Genomic DNA, 18,211 nt, shown 5'->3' with positions numbered 1-18,211 from the left:
AACAAAAATGATGCTTAAAATTGTTGATTGGCTCTAGTTTTCAAGATATGCTATTGGGTCAGTATAGACGACCCTTGACTTGGGAATGGCGGAGGATAAGTGAGTTATAAAGGGAAGGTATCTCAATTTAAACCAGAAATGACTACATCACATCTTTGACTGGATCTATGAATAAATCTATGACTGGGTTTGGACAGTACTTGCTTTTTAGGCAAAACAATGAATGATGCAATCTGAAGCTGGTATTGCGTCATACATGATATGAATTGCATCATGTTATTCCTAGAAGTCATGGATGATGCAATCATAACGAAGCTTACATCACTCTACTGAACAAATTGCCCTATATCAGCTCTAGAAATCATACAGTGCCGTGCTCTCTTATTTGTCAGTGTTTGATTTTGCAAAGGGACACATTTCTGTTTAGCCAAAGTGAGCAGAGACGCCTCGTACTTGTGTGAACAGTGCAGATAACTTCTGCTATGTTTGTGGTGAAGTGACTTTTGCATCACAAAAGCGCAGTATAACCACTATGGTTAAGAAAGCCTATCACCTTTATTTTGGCTGCAAAATTGGAGATCAGGACAAGAGGTGGGCCCCACACATATGCTGCAACACTTGTGCAACAAATCTTCGCCAGTGGTTGAACAGGAAATCTATGCCTTTTGCAGTGCCAATGATTTGGAGAGAGCCAACAGATCATACCAGCAATTGTTACTTCTGCATGGTGCCTCCAGTTGGGAAAGGTGTGTCAAAGAAGAAAAAGTGGACTGTGCATTATCCAAACATTCCATCAGCTATACGCCCAGTACCCCACGGAGAAGGACTGCAGGTTCCTGATACACCAGAATCATTCTCACTTGAGTCAGACGAGGAAGAGGAAGAGGATGAAACTTCTGGTCCTGAACCATCAATGTCACAGGACCCACATTTTCTCCCATCCTCCTCCTCTGAACCACACCTCATAACACAAGGTGAACTGAATGACCTTGTCAGGGATTTGGAACTACCCAAGAGTAAGGCAGAGCTGTTGGGCTCCAGACTACAGCAGTGGAATCTCCTGGCAGGTGATATTAGGGTTTCCATGTTCCGTGACCATCAAAAGGATCTTGTCCCATACTTCTTCATGGAAGGTGATCTTGTAGCCTGCAACAACATCGATGGTGTGATGGCAGCCCTCAACATCGTTCACGATCCAGATGAGTGGAGTCGGTTCATTGATTCATCGAAGACGAGTCTTAAAGCTGTTTTACTGCATAATGGCAATGTTTTGCCATCAATTCCAGTTGGTCATGCTGTCCATATGAAGGAAACCTATGACAACATGAAACAACTTTTGAGGTGCATAAACTATGACCAACATCAGTGGCAGCTTTGTGGCGATTTGAAGGTTGCTGCTCTCTTGCTTGGTCTGCAGACTGGATACACAAAGTACTGCTGTTTTCTCTGCGAATGGGATAGTCGTGCAAGAGATTTCCACTACATCAAGAAAGACTGGCCACTCCGACAGTCATTGGAGCCTGGGAGGAAAAGTGTTCAGCATCCACCACTTGTTGAATCAAGGAAGATTTTGTTACCACCCTTACACATCAAGCTGGGTCTGATGAAGAACTTTGTCAAGGCCATTGACAAAAAACAAACAGCTTTCAAGTACCTCCGTGGAAAATTTCCAAGGTTAAGTGAAGCTAAGATAAAGGAAGGTGTCTTTTGTTGGTCCTCAGATTCGTGAACTTCTTCGAGATGATGCATTTGACCATGCACTGCGTGGCAAGGAAAAGACGGCATGGAAAGCCTTCCAGTTAGTGGCAATAAATTTTCTCGGAAACAACAAAGCAGACAACTACAGGTTGTTGGTGGAAAACCTCCTCAAGGCATACAAAAGCCTTGGTTGCAACATGTCACTAAAGATACATTTTTTGCACTCTCATCTAGATTTTTTTCCACCGAACTGCAGAGCAGTGAGCGACGAGCACGGCGAGCGATTTCACCAGGACATTGCAACAATGGAGAAATGCTATCAGGGCAAATGGAGCCCATCAATGCTTGCAGACTATTGCTGGACAGTGACAAGAGATGCTCCACTTAATGAATACAAGAGACAAGCCAAGAAGCGCCGAGTAGACACTGAATAGGACTAAACTATGTACATAATAGTTTTTTGCCTTTTGTTTCATAATAAATTTTACTTATATAACCCTTTTGCTGATTTTTAAAGTGTTACATAAACAGGACAGGTGAAATATTATCATGTAAAGCAACCATAAACACATGAAAAGACCTAGGTTTACAATTTATGATTAAAACTCTATCTACACAATATACATAGACATAAAATGTAAAAACTTAAGTATCTTAGAAACAGTAGCCAATCAGTTGTTTTAATTGTCATATTTGAATTCAGCACATCAAAATACATAATAGCAGCACATTTTATCTCTGAAGCAGACGATTTCTCAAAAATTGTAGACCAGTGTTATTTGTACTAACATTTGGTGTTTGAATAACAGACCCAAATACCACATTATTATTTTGGGAAGCTATTTTTGTTATGAAATACCACCAAAAGGGAGCTTAGGTAAGTGAATACTAAATTGCATTTTGTTGTTTAACAAAAAAGCAGACTCTCTACTTTGTTTTAAGAGTGATGGTGCTGAATTTTCACACTACTAAGCTTTCATTTGCTTTACAAAATACTCTATGTATTAAATACAAAAAATCCAAATTGCTCAGGGCAAGTAGAAAGCTTTACCAGGAAAGTATCAACTTCTACACAATTTAAGAGTCCATTTAGCTTTCTAGACCTTACTACTGTGAAGAAAACGTCCAAATGTGAACTGAGTGTAAATCAATGTAGTATCATCTTCCTAACAATACACGTAAATTTCTCCATTACCCCTGCTGCTGCTCGTAACTTCCCAGTGGGCCTTGCCAGTGTTCATGGATATTCAGAACATGCTTGGACAGCAATGAAACCAACAAGAATTGAGTCAGTTTTATTCTGCTGCTGCTTGGGAAGGCTTTAATAGCAGAGAACATAAAACGGATCTGATATGGCAAACCATTGCTCCATCTAGCCCTGTCTCTGATATTGGTCAGTCGCAGAGCTTTAAAGGGGAGTATACAAAACAGGCCAATTTTGGAGAGATTCACCAGTCTTCCCCTCCTGGCTTTGTCAGTCAGAGGTTTAGAGTCGCCCCCCGAACATGGCGTTACATCCCTGACCATCATGGCTAATAGCCATTGATAGACCTATCCTCCATGAACTATAGTACTTTTTTGAACCCAACTATACTTTTGGCCATCACACCATGCCGTGGTAATGAGTCCCACAGATTGTGAGGCAATTAATTGTGAGGCAGACAATAAAGCCATTGTCAGGGGTGGAAAACCCAAAAATTAAGGTATGGGGAGGGATACTGTATTGGAGATCCCCTGTTGGAAGGGATGGAGGCTGATATAAAATTTGGAGCACCTGCGCAGGATCCACACGAAATCCCCAGATAGGATCCTACCACCCTCCCCTTTCTGGAATCTTGGAGAGGCAAGCTGGATTTCACATGGGCATTGGCCCTCCTTGGATTCCTTATCTGCTCATGGTTAGTAAGTTTAGCCCTCTGAAGCATCTGTTTAAGTTTCCAAGCCTTGTGTGTGGATGCACAGTGAGCATAGCCGTGGGAAGGAATACTGATCGGATAGTTAAGTACTTTTTGTGTTTTTGACCAGCTCTTGCTAATCTACAAATATATTTCTTGAAATTTGAATACTTATGAGGTCTTGTTGCTGTTGTACTAGCCTTTGTAAAGTTAGATTATTTTAAAATAATGAAATAGAAAACTGAGTTACAATTAAATACAGTACATAATATTTTACCCTTTACAATTCAGGAGCATGGCTTTGGAGAAGGCATCAGGTAAAATTTTCAAGACTAAGATAAATTCCCCAAATTCTGGATATTCTTACATTAACTACTATGTTATACAACCAGAAATAGAACTAGTGGCTCAACACAAGTAGGTCAAGTGTACTGATCTCTCATTTAGGTCCTGGATTCTGCAATCAGATCCATGCCAGAGGAACAACTGAAGTCAAAACTAAAGTTTTGCACAGGTGCAAGAGTCCACCTGTGTGGATTCAAGTCCAGGATAACACCTCTAGATGGTAAGCATTTTGGGTGCATGGACAGTCTATTTTAAGCTTGTAAAGTGGCCAAGAAAATGGGGCCCCAATATTTATAACGGACACGCAAGTACGTACATAAGGCATTTCTAATATACCCATCTTAATAATAAGCATCAGATGACAGTATTTCAGTTAGTAAATGTGACTGAAAATCTCCAAATGATTTTAAATGTTTTGAACAATAGAGTAGCATGGTACAGAACTCAGCTTGCAGAAATGCAAAATAATGCATGTTGGCAAAATATAATTTTTTCACATATACACTGATTGTGGATTTTCCAAGTTGAATCAATGACAGACTGAAGGTGCCTGACTAGCATGTCGTAACAATTAAAAACAATAAATTTGCCTGCATGAAAAAAGCACAGCAAATAGATTAACAATGGTCAGCTCTCATTTGGAGAATAATATCCAATTCACTGGCTTCAGAGGACATTTGGTCAAATCCTATGGCTGGATTTGAAGAGGGTCTGGTTAATTTTATGAATGCTAATGACATTTTTCATTATGCAAACTAAGGTCAGAGTAAATCAGGATTCATCTTTTAAGCTGCTCATACTTTACTTTTGAAGCATTACACAATTTGAAAAGGTCAAAGATTCAATGAGGGCTCACTGAAGTCATTCTTAAATCCCAAGCCACTGAGTATTCACGTCTTCCGCATTCTGGTCTATTCTCTCATCAATGCAGGAGGTTTTTGTGCACATAATGCAAATAGGAGTTACCTGTGTAAATCCTATGTACATCAGTGAATGAAGAAACCTTTTACTTCTCCTTCTGAAAGTGCAGTTAGTCATTGCCCTACTTTTATTTGTCCTATGGGGACATGAAGCGCTGCTAGTGTACATACTCTATTCTTTTTACCTGAACACTGATTTTTAAAACAACTTAGACATCTAGCCTTTAGAAAAAGTGAAGGACAATTAATGCATCTGCTATCATCCAAGAAAGAACAAAGTCAGTTTCACTTTCCGATTCCCAGCGTGGCAGTATTTGGGTTGGAGACATCAAAGGGGAATTACTTGTTTAAAAGCAAATGTCCATGTTTTTTGTTTCTTTGGGTTTTTTTTTAAATTGTGGGTGCATACCACTGGTCATGATTTTGTAAAAGCTGGCTTTTCCAGAAATTTATGTTTTGGATCAAATGTGAATGGTCTGTGATCCTTAAACAGGACCGTGCCAAATCTTATGCTATTTACAGCTCCCACTGAACTATACCACACACTTTCTACACAAACTGTCAACAGAGCTCATCCAGAACAGAAAGATACTGAGTGAATGCTCAAGCTCAGAAGTTGCAACATACGGGACTAATGCCAGGGAGGAATTTCTACAGAGTAGATCTCCAGAGTTGAGACAGGAATCAGGCACTGTAAAAACGTTTCTATCCCTACATACAATGCTGAACCCACTCTGGACAACTTCACAATAATCCTATCAGTGGAGATGGAATCTGAACGTTCACACATTATTGAATCTTATTAGTGCCATCTGCTAAGACTAACTGATACTTAACACACCCTGTGCATGGTGCGCTCTGACACAAACATTTCACTGCAGTTACATGTAATGACTATTTGACATGGCAGCTAAAATTAAAACAAACTTAGATGAGAGCTCACAAAGTATCACAAATTGAGAAATGTTTTAAGTGTTTCATGATGCATGTCCAGACATCACAGATTCACTAGCTACTATCTTGCAGAATTATAGCATATCACATCAACGATATAGCACAGATTTCCAGATTCCAATGTGACAATATACTGTATTTCTTAACACGCTCCTTTAGTGGTGAACTATAGCATAAAAAGAAACATGGCCAAAGTGAATGTCCAATATAATGAATGTACTGCGCACAAGCTAATACACATTCTCCTCTAGTCTAAATTTCTATCTGTAGAATTTATAGAGCACCATATCATCTAGATGTCAGATGACACTAAGAAAGGTTATCTAGTAATAGCTCTGATTTTGTATATTTATTAGCAATGATATCCACTGGACATCTCATTTGCATTCTTGTATTGATATTGTGAATTGCTTTAATAAAAATTAAATTATGGGGAACACCACAAGGCTAAGTTGATTTTTTGAACATACTGACTGATGACTGGAGTTTCTGAAGAGCTGATTACAAAGAGGTTGTGATAACTTTGAAGCTATTTGAGATTCAATGGTAAAGGATATCTTGCAATATCTGAATCTTAAGTCTGCTATGAGTGAATGAGTGTAAACCCTGTGTGGAATAACATGCAATTTGGACTTATCAGCTAGGTTGGCTGTATTTCTGAAAGTTTACTTCTGCAACCATGTGGGAATCCTGCAATAGTTTCTCCTTGAGATCTGCAGCCCAGTAAACTGGTATCTTAAAGAGTCCAGTAGGGTAAGTGCTGCTTTAGAAAACCCTCCCATTCTGAAACCCAAACTTCTCAAAGTGGGTCACGAGGGTGGCTGAAGGTTGTGACATCAAAGGCCTCTCAGAAGCTGGTGAACTAAGGGAAGAGGAGCAGCTCTACCAACTATGAGGAATACTATTTAAAGGTGCTAAACAGGCAGCTGCCTCAGCCCCACTGCTCACAGCAGTCAACCACTTCCTAAACCCTATTCACTACCACCTTCTAACAAGCCTTAAAACAATACTAGTCCACAGAACCCACCACTAACTTACACCACCCCAGCAGATTTCATCTCCCTCACCATTGCCTACCAGCCCCTTCACAAAACCAACAATATTTCTTGCTGTGAACCAAATTCCACAATACTTCACAGTCACAACGGATTGCGTGTGTAACTAAAGGACTATGGTCATGACAAAAACATGCAGCTGATTTTGGGGTCCCACATGGAAAAATTGAGAACCCCTGCTGTTAATCTCTCATTTTACATTACAATACAAAAAAATATTTCCTCCTACTTCAGGGTATATCGTGGGTATGGGATAAGGTGGAGACTGGCTTGTATTAAAGCCAAATCATGAATACAACAACTCAAGCACCATAACACTATGGATTGGAATTTCCATTTCAGTCAACCTGTGGTTAAATTTTACAATGTTAATACGTCTTGGATTATGCTATCCAATCCTAGACACATAACAGGGAAGAAAATTCTCTAACTTTTACATTTGGTTTATTAGCAATGCTTTCAAACACAAGTCTTCTGAAACAAAGTAATATTTGAGTTTTCCTGTTATCGTTTACATTTGTATTGAGATGGAAGCATTTTGAAACTTTAAAATGAAAACCTCAAATCTGCCAGAACTAAAAAAAAAAAAAAAGATGGTTTCTTGAAATAAGAGGTCATTTTCAGAAAGATTCTTATTTCACTGAAGGGTGTTCACAGTTGGTTGGTTCACTTAAATTCAAACAGAATCTGAACTGCTAAGACTTCTATTCACAAAAACAATTCCTTCCAGTCTTAAATTCCTGTGCACATGAAACAGGTTGCACCACTGAATTCTCCTATTAATATTTTAAAAATACAGATAGAGGAGAGATACTGACAGTATATATTTGCACTGTTAAATATTTTATGTATTAGTGTATAGTACTTAAGAAAATATACATGCTCTGTATTTATTTTCCAAGCTATGTTTCTTATGGATTCAAAACATTTCACTAGTACCAAAAATACAGACTTTTTAATTTGCTATTTTGTAAACTTGCTCTGCGCAAACAATTGGAAACAGAAATTCTCCCCCCCTCCAGTCACTGCCTATAAATTAGGCAGGATTGATTTACACCATTTACTAAAAATGAAAAGCAAAGGAATTTAAGATTTATTGGTCTTGCATTTATAGGAGCTCCCATCTTTACCGTATTATCTTTTCTAAAATCAAGAACTATATAAATAAATAAGTCAAAAGAGCTCTAGGACTTTCTGCTAACAAAACTGTTCTGTATTCAAACATGCACAATGATGGTAACTTAATGATGTAACCAGGACCATACTAGTAAAAATCTCTTCCCCTGAATGAAAAATCAAAAATTGTATTATAGGCCATTTAGGACATTGCAAGTAGTTTTTAAAAGAATTGACAAAGCTCATTAAAACAAGTTTTTAAACCAAAAATGAAAAAGCAAAATGTAACAGGCAACATGCACAACTATACTATTTGTATCACAACTTCAGGCAATAAACACAAAAGCTCACCACCCCCCACTGAAAAAATAATCAAGTTCACACAGAGCTCTCTAAATGACTCCTACAAAACAGTTAAGTAGAAGAATTCAGAGAAGGATGCACAAAAAACGTTTAGCAGACTTAACAATTAGATTAAACAGAGCCCTGAGAGAGTTTAACAATGTTCACAGTATACGCATAACACATTTACAACAAGAAAGAAGAAAGGCACCTGGAGACATCTGACACTGGGCATGCTCTGCAGGCATCTCAGTGCGCACATGCTCTCTACCAGGTTGGAGCAGCCTAGCCACAAAGACCTTGGCACAGAACACTGCAGGGTGACAAAAAGGAAGGAAGAGAAGAAGCAGTTAGATGCCACAACAAATCACTTAATGCAGGCAACTCATTAGTATGTTAAAGTGGATACGTATTTGTTTACTTCTATGTTAATCAACGGTTAGGGGCCAACAACAAAACAACTACTGAAGATTCTTTTAAAATGTTATCTTATCACATGAAGCCTAACGAGTTGATTTACCCAACTGCTCTCTCCTAGCACCTACTCAAATATTTTAGCCTATGATGCACGATATCAATTGTCATAATTCATTTTCAACATATTCTGCTCTTGAATAAGTTCAGAATCTTGCATTCAAGCATTGTTATTGTCAGAAAAGTGACTAGATAAAAGTGGCACCTTCTTAATCTGCTTCCTGTGGGTATTCAGTCAGTCATACTTGCTTGTTTTAGTGTAAATTTTGACAATTTAATTTTGCATTGTCCTAGGACACAGAACTATGGGCTTGTCTTCACTAGAAAAGGAGGCGTCATTAGCATACAAACTTGAGGAGCTGGATTAAACTAACATGGTATTGCACAAGATTTAAGTCAGACTTTAGGTTCACCCATGTGACTATGTCAAACACGACTTGCCTCTGTTTATACTGTACTGCAAAGTCTTCTTTAAACATCATGTTAGTTAATACAACCACTTACAGTCATGTTCTAATTTGACCACATTTTCTAATAAAAAGAAGCCCAAGGAAAGAGCTGAATTTTATTCTTCCTCAAATATAAATGTTTTTAAAAACAAAAGTACAAACTGCAGGGCAAAATTCTGCTCTCAGTTATACATGTGCTGTTACTTATTGAATGAGTTACTGACAAAAAACAGTGTTCCACAATAGGCCTAAATGAGGGAAGATTACTGTTAATGACAAGCCGGAAAAAATGAGCTCAGCTACCAGATTCCAAGTTTTTGGTGGTTAGAAGAGTCTTTTTACTTGCAAACTGGGGAAATGTGATGTGGAAGTCACACAAACTTTGGAATCTCATTATGCCATATTTCACAGAGTCAATTTTCAGGATTTAGCAGTACAGTACACTTAAGATACAGAAAGAGTAATTAAAATGGATTCCATTATTCACTACTGAGCAGCAGGTAAACCCAACTCTAAGATTGGCACAGTCTTAGTTTTCAATGGCTTTTCAAATTCACAAGTGCCCTATTTAGCTTTTATTACAAACATCAAGTCAAATGCATTTAAAAACTTCCCAAATTAGTTTGTACAAAGTTAAAGCAGCCTGGGGCCACAGATGAAAACCTTTGAAAAGCAGTTATTGTGCCAATATTTAGAAGGGGAATCCAGAGCAAGAGAGATAAGAAAATATGGTTTTAATAAGTTCCCTTATGTTTTTCCATTCAAAATTAAAAATGTTTACACTGTACTAAAAAATAAAAACTATAAAGGCCAAAAATACCATGATTATGGCCAATCTCAGAAATTATTCAAATTTTCTCTTCTACTCTATGAGCGTGAATGTATTTGGGCTGTGCCTGAAAAGATATGACTGAGTAGATGCATACACCTCATTTACAGATGTAAAACTAAAAATGTTACTACTCCAAAGAAGTTAAAATAAATTTGCCTTCAATACCCAAGCATAATCGTATAACCTTGTATTTAGTTTTTGGAAAGTTCATATTTAAAATTTGAAAAAAGGTGATTTTCACTTACCTACCAAATTTCAAGTCTGGAAGCCTATCTTTGCCCCACAATAGCTGATGTACCCCCATCTAAAGCTTCACTTCCCAAACTATTTTAAGCGATTCATTGGCTATAGTAGGGGAAGCTCAGAATCCTAATCTCAGAAAATATTGGCAAGTGAGTTAAAATTTTCAAAAGTATTTTAGAATAAAAGTGTGTTATCTTTAAATCTAAACACTCATTCTAATAAATATGATAGGCATTAAACTTAACACACAAAGTTTGCTGTTCACCTGCAACTCCACTCTCTGGCTTAGTGGCTTCTCCAAAAATTCTCAGGTAGCTTGGTGAACTACACACAACCACAGCTGGCCCATGTCAGCTGGCTCAGGCTGTGGGACTATGTAAGTGCAATGTAGACATTCAGATTTGGTCTGGAGCCCATGCTCTCAGGCCCTCTCCACAGTTGGCGTCTCAGAGCCTGAGAAACTACACTGCAATTTTATAGCCCCTCAGGGAAAACCCCATGAGCCTGAGTTAGCTGACCCGAGCCCTGAGACTCGGTGCCATGGGTTTTTTAATCACAGTGTGGACCTATTTAGTGGTTTATACATCTGATCATATATGAGGGAAAAAACTTAATTCAAATACTGATTTTTGGCATATATACTTCAATGTCATGAAGCATGTCACTGTATGTTAGTGATTGAAGCAAGTTCGTAAACATCTCAGGTATAGTACAAAGTTTTTTAAAAATTTGTCATTTTAGTCTCAACTAATTTGAAGAAAGAGTCAGTCCAGTTTCTAGATCATTTACTACATTTGTGTTTGTAAAATGCTCTAATTAAATGATTAAAAGACTATGAAGCTTTGGAGAGCCACATGCAATTCATAAACTTTCAATTTAGCTAAACCATTCGGCAGAAACATTGTTTATTTTCATGCCAAGTTTAAGCCAAATGGGAACCTTTTCTTCCAGTATTACAAATTCCAGAATAAAGGGATTTATAAAGGAAAAACTAAGACTCTTAGCTATAGCAGTATTATACTTTACTAAACATGAGACAGCTTCAAATAGTGCACATAAGATTTCACAATAAAATAGGAAAATGCAAGTGAAATATTTATGTACTTCAGTAAAAAACAAAAAAAGTGTTTTTGATCTGGTGTAGCGACCCACTAGCTACAACTGGAGGACAGAAGACCTATCACAGTCAATGTAATACACATGAAGATGTTTTACCTTTTGCTTTCTAGTAAGAATTTGGATCTAAGCTGGTAGTTTCCACATTTTAGCCCAACAGGACCTTAGACAGCTGCGATGATCTAAAGCTGATGATCTCAAACTAAGATAGAGAAAGGGAGGACTGAAGAGGAAGACGCATAACGGACAGTAAAAGTAAATTTGGTGGCTTTATCTCAGACCGTGTCAGATTTGTCCACCACAGGAAAAAAGGAAAAGTAAACATTCCTTTCTTGGGTCAGAAGCAGAGTCCATCTTAGACATACTTAATGCCAACTATTAATTTTACTATTTGGTGCCCAGATAGTATAGCACTGTACTTATTAAAAACACCTAACAGTTAAATGCATCCCAAAATCTGCAGCAACGAGCCATCTCTACATGAGACACACTAAACACAATAGCAGGGGTACAGCACATTAAAACAGGATCATTGGCCAGAACGTGGGGGAAAATTTCCACAGCTGAGTCAACTCAGGTTTCTTACTGCAGAAAATAGTTTCATACTCTTAGCTACTAGCACAGCAATTCCAAAGCTCTAGAGAGAGCAACAAAAAGGGTTAAAGTATGGCAAGACTTGCAAAAGAAGAGATTGAAAAAACTAGGGCAGTGGTTCCCAAACTTGTTCCGCCGCTTTTTCAGGGAAAGCCCCTGGCAGGCCGGACCAGTTTACTTACCTGCCGCGTCCGCAGGTTCGGCCAATCACGGCTCCCAGTGGCCGCGGTTCGCTGATCCAGACCAATGGGAGCTGCTGGAAGCGACGCGGGCCAAGGGACATACTGGCCGCCGCTTCCAGCAGCTCCCATTGGCCTGCAGCAACGAACCGCAGCCACTGGGAGCCGCGATCAGCCGAACCTGCGGACGCAACAGGTAAACAAACCAGGCCGGCCCGCCAGGGGCTTTCCCTGCACAAGCGGCGGAACAAGTTTGGGAACCACTGAACTAGGGATACTAGACTGAAAGGAGACCAGTTTGATAGGTCTTCATAGGATAATTTATTATAAAGCAACATCACAAATTGGTCAGACACTTTTATGCTTAGAAGTCACTCAAAGTTAGTGGCTGAAAAATGTAATGTTCAAGTAAATACTTGACAGCGTACAGGCCCTCTGCATAATTCACTGACAGATGGTCACAATCAAATTGTAAATGCATTTATAAGTGAAACTGATGTGATGACCAACATTTGGAGTTAAGTAGGCTAAGATAAGGCTAATCAAATCTCATGCTTCAAGGCATAAAATGATTACCTTTGTGTGGGGTGGTTGGTCAGGAAGTCACACACTCCTAAGTCGTGTCACATTTTCCAGGTGAATTATTTTATTTGGGAGTAATAGGGCTTACGGATTGTTCCCTTTTCCTCAATATTATTCTTCAAGCATCAGGTATAGATCAGTATCAGAGACAGAAAAATGCATTGTTCAACCATTGTTCTGATCTTTCAGAAGTCCTATGTTTCTAAAATGATCTACATTCATTTCACTGTGATTAAAATCAGTTAACCTCCTATAAACAATCATCAACTAATTTGGCTGTCTGACACCAGATGGGGCACTTTAAGATCTTAATATTTAATTTTTTAAATATAAAATTAGGCTACCTGTAGAAGTGTTTGCTGCCCTACGACCCATCACAGCAAACAATAGGATTGGAACATCTCGTGATGTCTTGAAAGGTGGGCAGTTAGGACTTCTCAGATGAGGATTCATGATGTGGAAATTTTCTCTCTTTCCATTTATACCAGAATTTGTCTGTGGCATCCTTAAGGGGGAGGATGAAAACTGCTTTCCTTGTAAGCTTTGTTGTTTAGGGCACCAGCGGTTATATGCAAACAGTGCTATTTTGATTTCAGCTATTTTTGTTAAAGAACTCTCCAAGTCAATAAAACCTTTGGATTCAAAAGTCAAAAATTAAAATTCATCTAAAAGTGGGAGATCAGAATGTTTCTGAAACTTTTACACAATCATTCAGTTGTGACTATCAGATTGTTTAATAACATCCCCTAGAATAGCTCAAGGAAAGCTCTATATAAAAAAAAAAAAAAAAGTCCCCCAAAGTGGAACCAATACTCATTCTGTATCCAACAGTGGTAACAGTATACTGCTACAGTTAAGGGTATCAACATTTTTATAATAATTCCTTTTTGTTGAAGATTTTATAAGTATTATAAACTTGGCATTGAAGGTCCCAACTTGGGGATGATTTTTTTAAACTACACAACTTTAATCAATTAAGCTCTCAAGGTACCAGAGGGCAGAAAAATATTTAGGGTTTTGGACATTTGTTTCTATGCAAAAAACAACAGCTTTGTCTTTCAAAATGAGAATTTACTGACTTAGTCCAATATGGACATGATCTTTTGGTATTTTAAAATGACAAAGATAAAGATACAATAAATCAAATGAGGTTTAAATAGTAGCTAAAGCACACTACCTCATTTTTAGAGGTTTGGGTTTTTTAAGCTAGAGGTATGTGAACAGTCTATATACAATCTATCCACATTCCCAGGCTGTCAACTTCTTTTACAGTTTAATGTAAGAAAGAAAATTAAACCAAAAGTCCGTTCAGTTATGTTAAGAGTCCCATTTAAAACCAGAGTCTGAAATGCCATCCCTAGCCAACTCTCTTGTGCCAATAAATTAGTCAATCAATAGCTAGTATTCTGAATTTCCCCATATAGAGATCCATATTTGCAACATTTAAGCTACAGTAGGAAAAGTTAAGCCTTCGCTTTCCCTTGATTTGTGGATACAAAAGAGATACACGTTATCACAGTCTTCTGTAACTTGGTGAGGTTTAATTTGCTTTGGTTTAACCTCAACAATAGTGGAACTGGAGCTTCCTCTGCTAATCTTTAATGCATATATGTGCATTAGCACACAGCACTGGAAAATTAAGACTCATGGGTTAACTGCTGCTACTTAAAATGCAGTTCTAGGTCTGGGATAGAGACAAGACATCTTCGCTGGTAGTCTACACCTAGTCCTCTTAACAAGGGTCACTAAAAAGAAAGCTTTGTCCTAGTGAATGGAAACAAGATATGACCATTTCTGAAAGAAATTCCATGATCACAAGTCAAATTTTAATTTAGGTTCTAAGACCCCTCCTCCCCCCCCCCCAAAAAAAAAAAACAATGAATCACAGAACAAATTGTAAAGTGATAATGCTATTCAAGGGCCTTCAGTATTTTACACCCAGCAGGGAGTAGTCACCAGCTGCAGTCGATCCCCTTCAGCTAGCTGAGGTATCATGCAGACCTTATCTCGCATTTTTACTTTACTTACATGACTCACCCAATATAGTCATAAGCAGAACTAGTAGGTATTGAGAAGAAGTAATTTGAAGATTTGCATGTGGTGGAAGAGTGCAAATTCTATTAGAAAAGTATGCTTATAAGTTGTGAATATTTAGCGGAAATAAAGTGTGAGACTTGCATGCGATAGGAGTAACCGTGTTTCACAAGTAGCAGCTTGGCTTGATAATGATGCATTCTTTTATGCTGTGCACTTAAATACACACACAGTTCAGGATGTCTTGTGCAACCTATTTCTATTAAAATGTTCTAAAATGCAAGACAATTTGTGTCAGACCAACAGTACTTTGGTACCAACAGTACCACTTCCCCTTTAATATCAAAACCAAGTTCTCTTGTGCACATGCAGTGTAAGCACAGAGTCTCCAGAAAATATTTTTTGGAATAGTGGTATCATATCACCACCTACTCCTAAACAAAACACAACTGGTGTATCTAGTCCGAAGTGTCTACATTCTAAATCGAATGTAGCCTGAATATCATGTTTACAATATTTCTAAATCATATGAGGTACCAAATGCATGTTATGAAATCAAAGTTCTAGTTCAACCCAGGAAGGGCATTTAGTTACTTTCTCATTTTATTCACAAGTCAAGAAACTCTCTTTGTACAACAAAGTCAATTTACTTTTCCATTTTAGAACTTGAGATTAACTAAAATACTTTAAGATTGAGTTTCTCAGAAGTCAGCGCATACCTACTCTGTTGCAATCAACCAAATTCATCTTAAAGACTTTGTGAAAGTTTTGGTCATTTCTTTATTGTTTAAAGTGCTAAAAAGATTCAAGAAACTGATCACTGAGTCTCTCGTCCATTAGATAATAGTCCAGTTAAACCAAGTAACAGGCATTCAAAAATCAACCCAGTGATACAGCTTTCCAATTGTCATTCAATATCTGTGTATAATTTCCTTGAACTTTGGGAAGATTCTTACAAATTCATTAATAAGTTAGTTTAAAAGTAAGCTATAAATAGAAAGAAATTTGATCTATTAAACAAGTTCTCCCTTTTACCAAACAGTTCTTCTACACAGGACTATATGAATTCACACAAGGGTGATCAATACTGCCGTCCCACTTTGTTCCTGAAGATCAAAGTACATATTTGCTACAAAAGGAGTATAAATTCAGTGGGGGAGAGATTTAAGTGCTTTTCCTTGAGCATAAAAAAAAAAATCTTACTCCATTTTAATTTGTTCACCAGGAAAAGACTCATGAGATGCAATATCTTGTTTTCATAAAGACCTAAGAGGACTACCAGAGAAAACACTAATACAATTACATCAGTGTCACTAAATGATATTAACTGATTGAGACAAAGCTGTATTTTCCAACATATATTACATCTAAATTAAACTTACTTTCCCTAACACACAGGCACCCCATCTCTAATGGTGTTCTGAAAATTCAAAAAAGTTATGTTCCCTTCTAGACTGGCAAATCAGCTCTGTTACATTAAAATAGTCTTTTTGGAAGGACAAAATGAAAAGCAGTACCTTACTTTCTACTCTCTCAGACACCAGAAAGAGTGGTGTCACCTACCTGTCTGGAAACAGTAGCACAGCATGCTAACAGTGTATCAGGTCTGAGAAATAAGATGAAAGGTGGAAAGTGGATGTGGGGAGTTGTCAGAGGACTAGCAAAGACTTACTGCATAGCAGTTAGGCAATTAGAAAATTATGTTTGAAAATGGTCTTAGAAGTAATGGTAGAGTTAAAGAGCAGGCTCAGGATCTCTCATCAATGGGCTTGTCTATGTTAGGATTTAAAGGTGTGCTAACACTTGATAACTAACATGTTCTAACAGTCTTGCACACAAGGTAGAGTGTAATTTTAACATTTGCAAAATTGGTCAAATTAAAGCATCAGTTTAGCACATTATAAAGTAGGGTTTCACTTTCAGGTTTCAAATACTGCAGGAAAAAGTTTAAACACACTGTAACTTTAAAAAATTGTGAAAGCATTTCCACTATTTGTACAAGATTTAAATACTGGACAAAACTTAGGCCCTACACCTTCAAACACTTATATATGTGGTTAACTTTACAAAGCAAGTAGAGCCACTCACTTCAATATGAATAATCCTTTTTTATCTTCCAAAAATTGAATATAATTTCATACAAACCAATGTGTATTAAAATCCCATAAAGTCAAGTGACTACGGTACTCTTGATTTGCAAGAACAGCTCATTTTCTGATTCAATTTTTAAATTTTTATTTTAAATGGTTTGCATAAGGCAACCAGAAATGTAGTTTCCCTATTTTGATTTCTTCATTTTTCAAAAACCATGTCAGGCTCACTGTTGAATTTTCATGGTTTTAAAAAAAGAACAGATGGGGACTACCAAATATGCCATCAGTAACATATTCCCCATTGTAATTCCAGAACTAGGTTCAACTACTGAGGTTCATGGGACCCAAAAAACCCACAACATGTGATCTTCTCCAATTTTAAACAGCAGCAAATACTTCTTAAATTCAGGTTAGCCTGAAAGTTTCCATTTGTCCTCCATAGTTCAGAAATTGAAGATACAACAGAAAGAAATACCCAGGGCTTCCCTCATCCTAACCAAATAAAATCCAAGGCAGCCAAAATAAAATGAAACCCAAAAGCTGCAGACGTCAGTAAGGATAATCATTAATTTATATTTTAATCTGTTAAACCCAACTACAATTTTTCATATATAAATAAAAGAATTACAGACCAAGGAAATGAATGTATAATTCAGCAAAACAAGAAACATCACACAAGACCTAACCACAAAAGTTACTTCTATATTAAAAATTGATTATTGTAAGAATCTTTGTTTTAAATACAAGTAATGATTCTCTTCAGAACAGAACACACAGATGCCCCAGAAGTATCAAACTTGGATGGAAGTTAAGGTTAAACCAGATGTAAATCTAAAAAAAAAAAAAAAAAAAAAAAAACAGGAAATGGGAGACTCCTGAAAAGCTAACAAGGGGTGTGTTGTCCTCAACACACTGAGTTTAGTGTTACTACCATTAGGAATTATACACAAATCTGTTGCATATGAGAGGACAGAGGATGAAGAGCATTGGAAATATATGGAATACTTTGTCAAGAGAAGTCCATTAAAGTAATTTAAGTGAGAGTAAAGATGAATGGCAGCACAGGTAGAAGGCCTAGATAGCCCTCTGCTAACGTAAGATAAGTACCCTTTTTCTGTCCAGCCATCTCCTTTGTACTTAAAACAGATCCCCACCTCCCTACTACACACAAATACCTTTCAGGGCTGTTTAAAAAAAAAATCTAACATTGCAGTATTTTAGAGATATTTCAATTTCTCTTTGAGAGAGAAATCTATTCTAGGTCACTTGAAAACTACAACTGAGAAAAAG

The 18,211-nt window shown here is 37.4% G+C and overlaps 1 protein-coding gene across 18 annotated transcripts in view; it reads right to left on the bottom strand.

Annotated features, from left to right (window-relative positions):
• FBXW11 (F-box and WD repeat domain containing 11) overlaps nt 1-18,211 on the bottom strand; it is a 137,718-nt gene that overhangs the window by 107,081 nt on the left and 12,426 nt on the right. For 7 of the 18 annotated variants that reach the window (XM_005284091.5, XM_042850762.2, XM_005284089.5 and 4 more), the window contains one exon: nt 8,537-8,638. The exons of 8 other annotated variants lie outside the window; for them this stretch is intronic. In XM_005284091.5, coding sequence (XP_005284148.1) covers nt 8,537-8,587 — 51 coding nt within the window. In that variant the 5' untranslated portion in view covers nt 8,588-8,638. Of the gene's footprint in view, nt 1-8,536; nt 8,639-11,538; nt 11,642-13,138; nt 13,427-18,211 lie in introns of those variants that run through there. 3 more of the 18 variants (XM_065555886.1, XM_005284092.5, XM_042850764.2) reach the window with 3 other exon arrangements.

Source organism: Chrysemys picta, chromosome 8, assembly GCF_011386835.1.
Source record: "Chrysemys picta bellii isolate R12L10 chromosome 8, ASM1138683v2, whole genome shotgun sequence".
NCBI lineage: Eukaryota > Metazoa > Chordata > Testudines > Emydidae > Chrysemys > Chrysemys picta.
The sequence above is the reverse complement of the archived record's forward strand: the minus strand, read 5'-3'. Positions and strand labels throughout refer to the sequence as shown.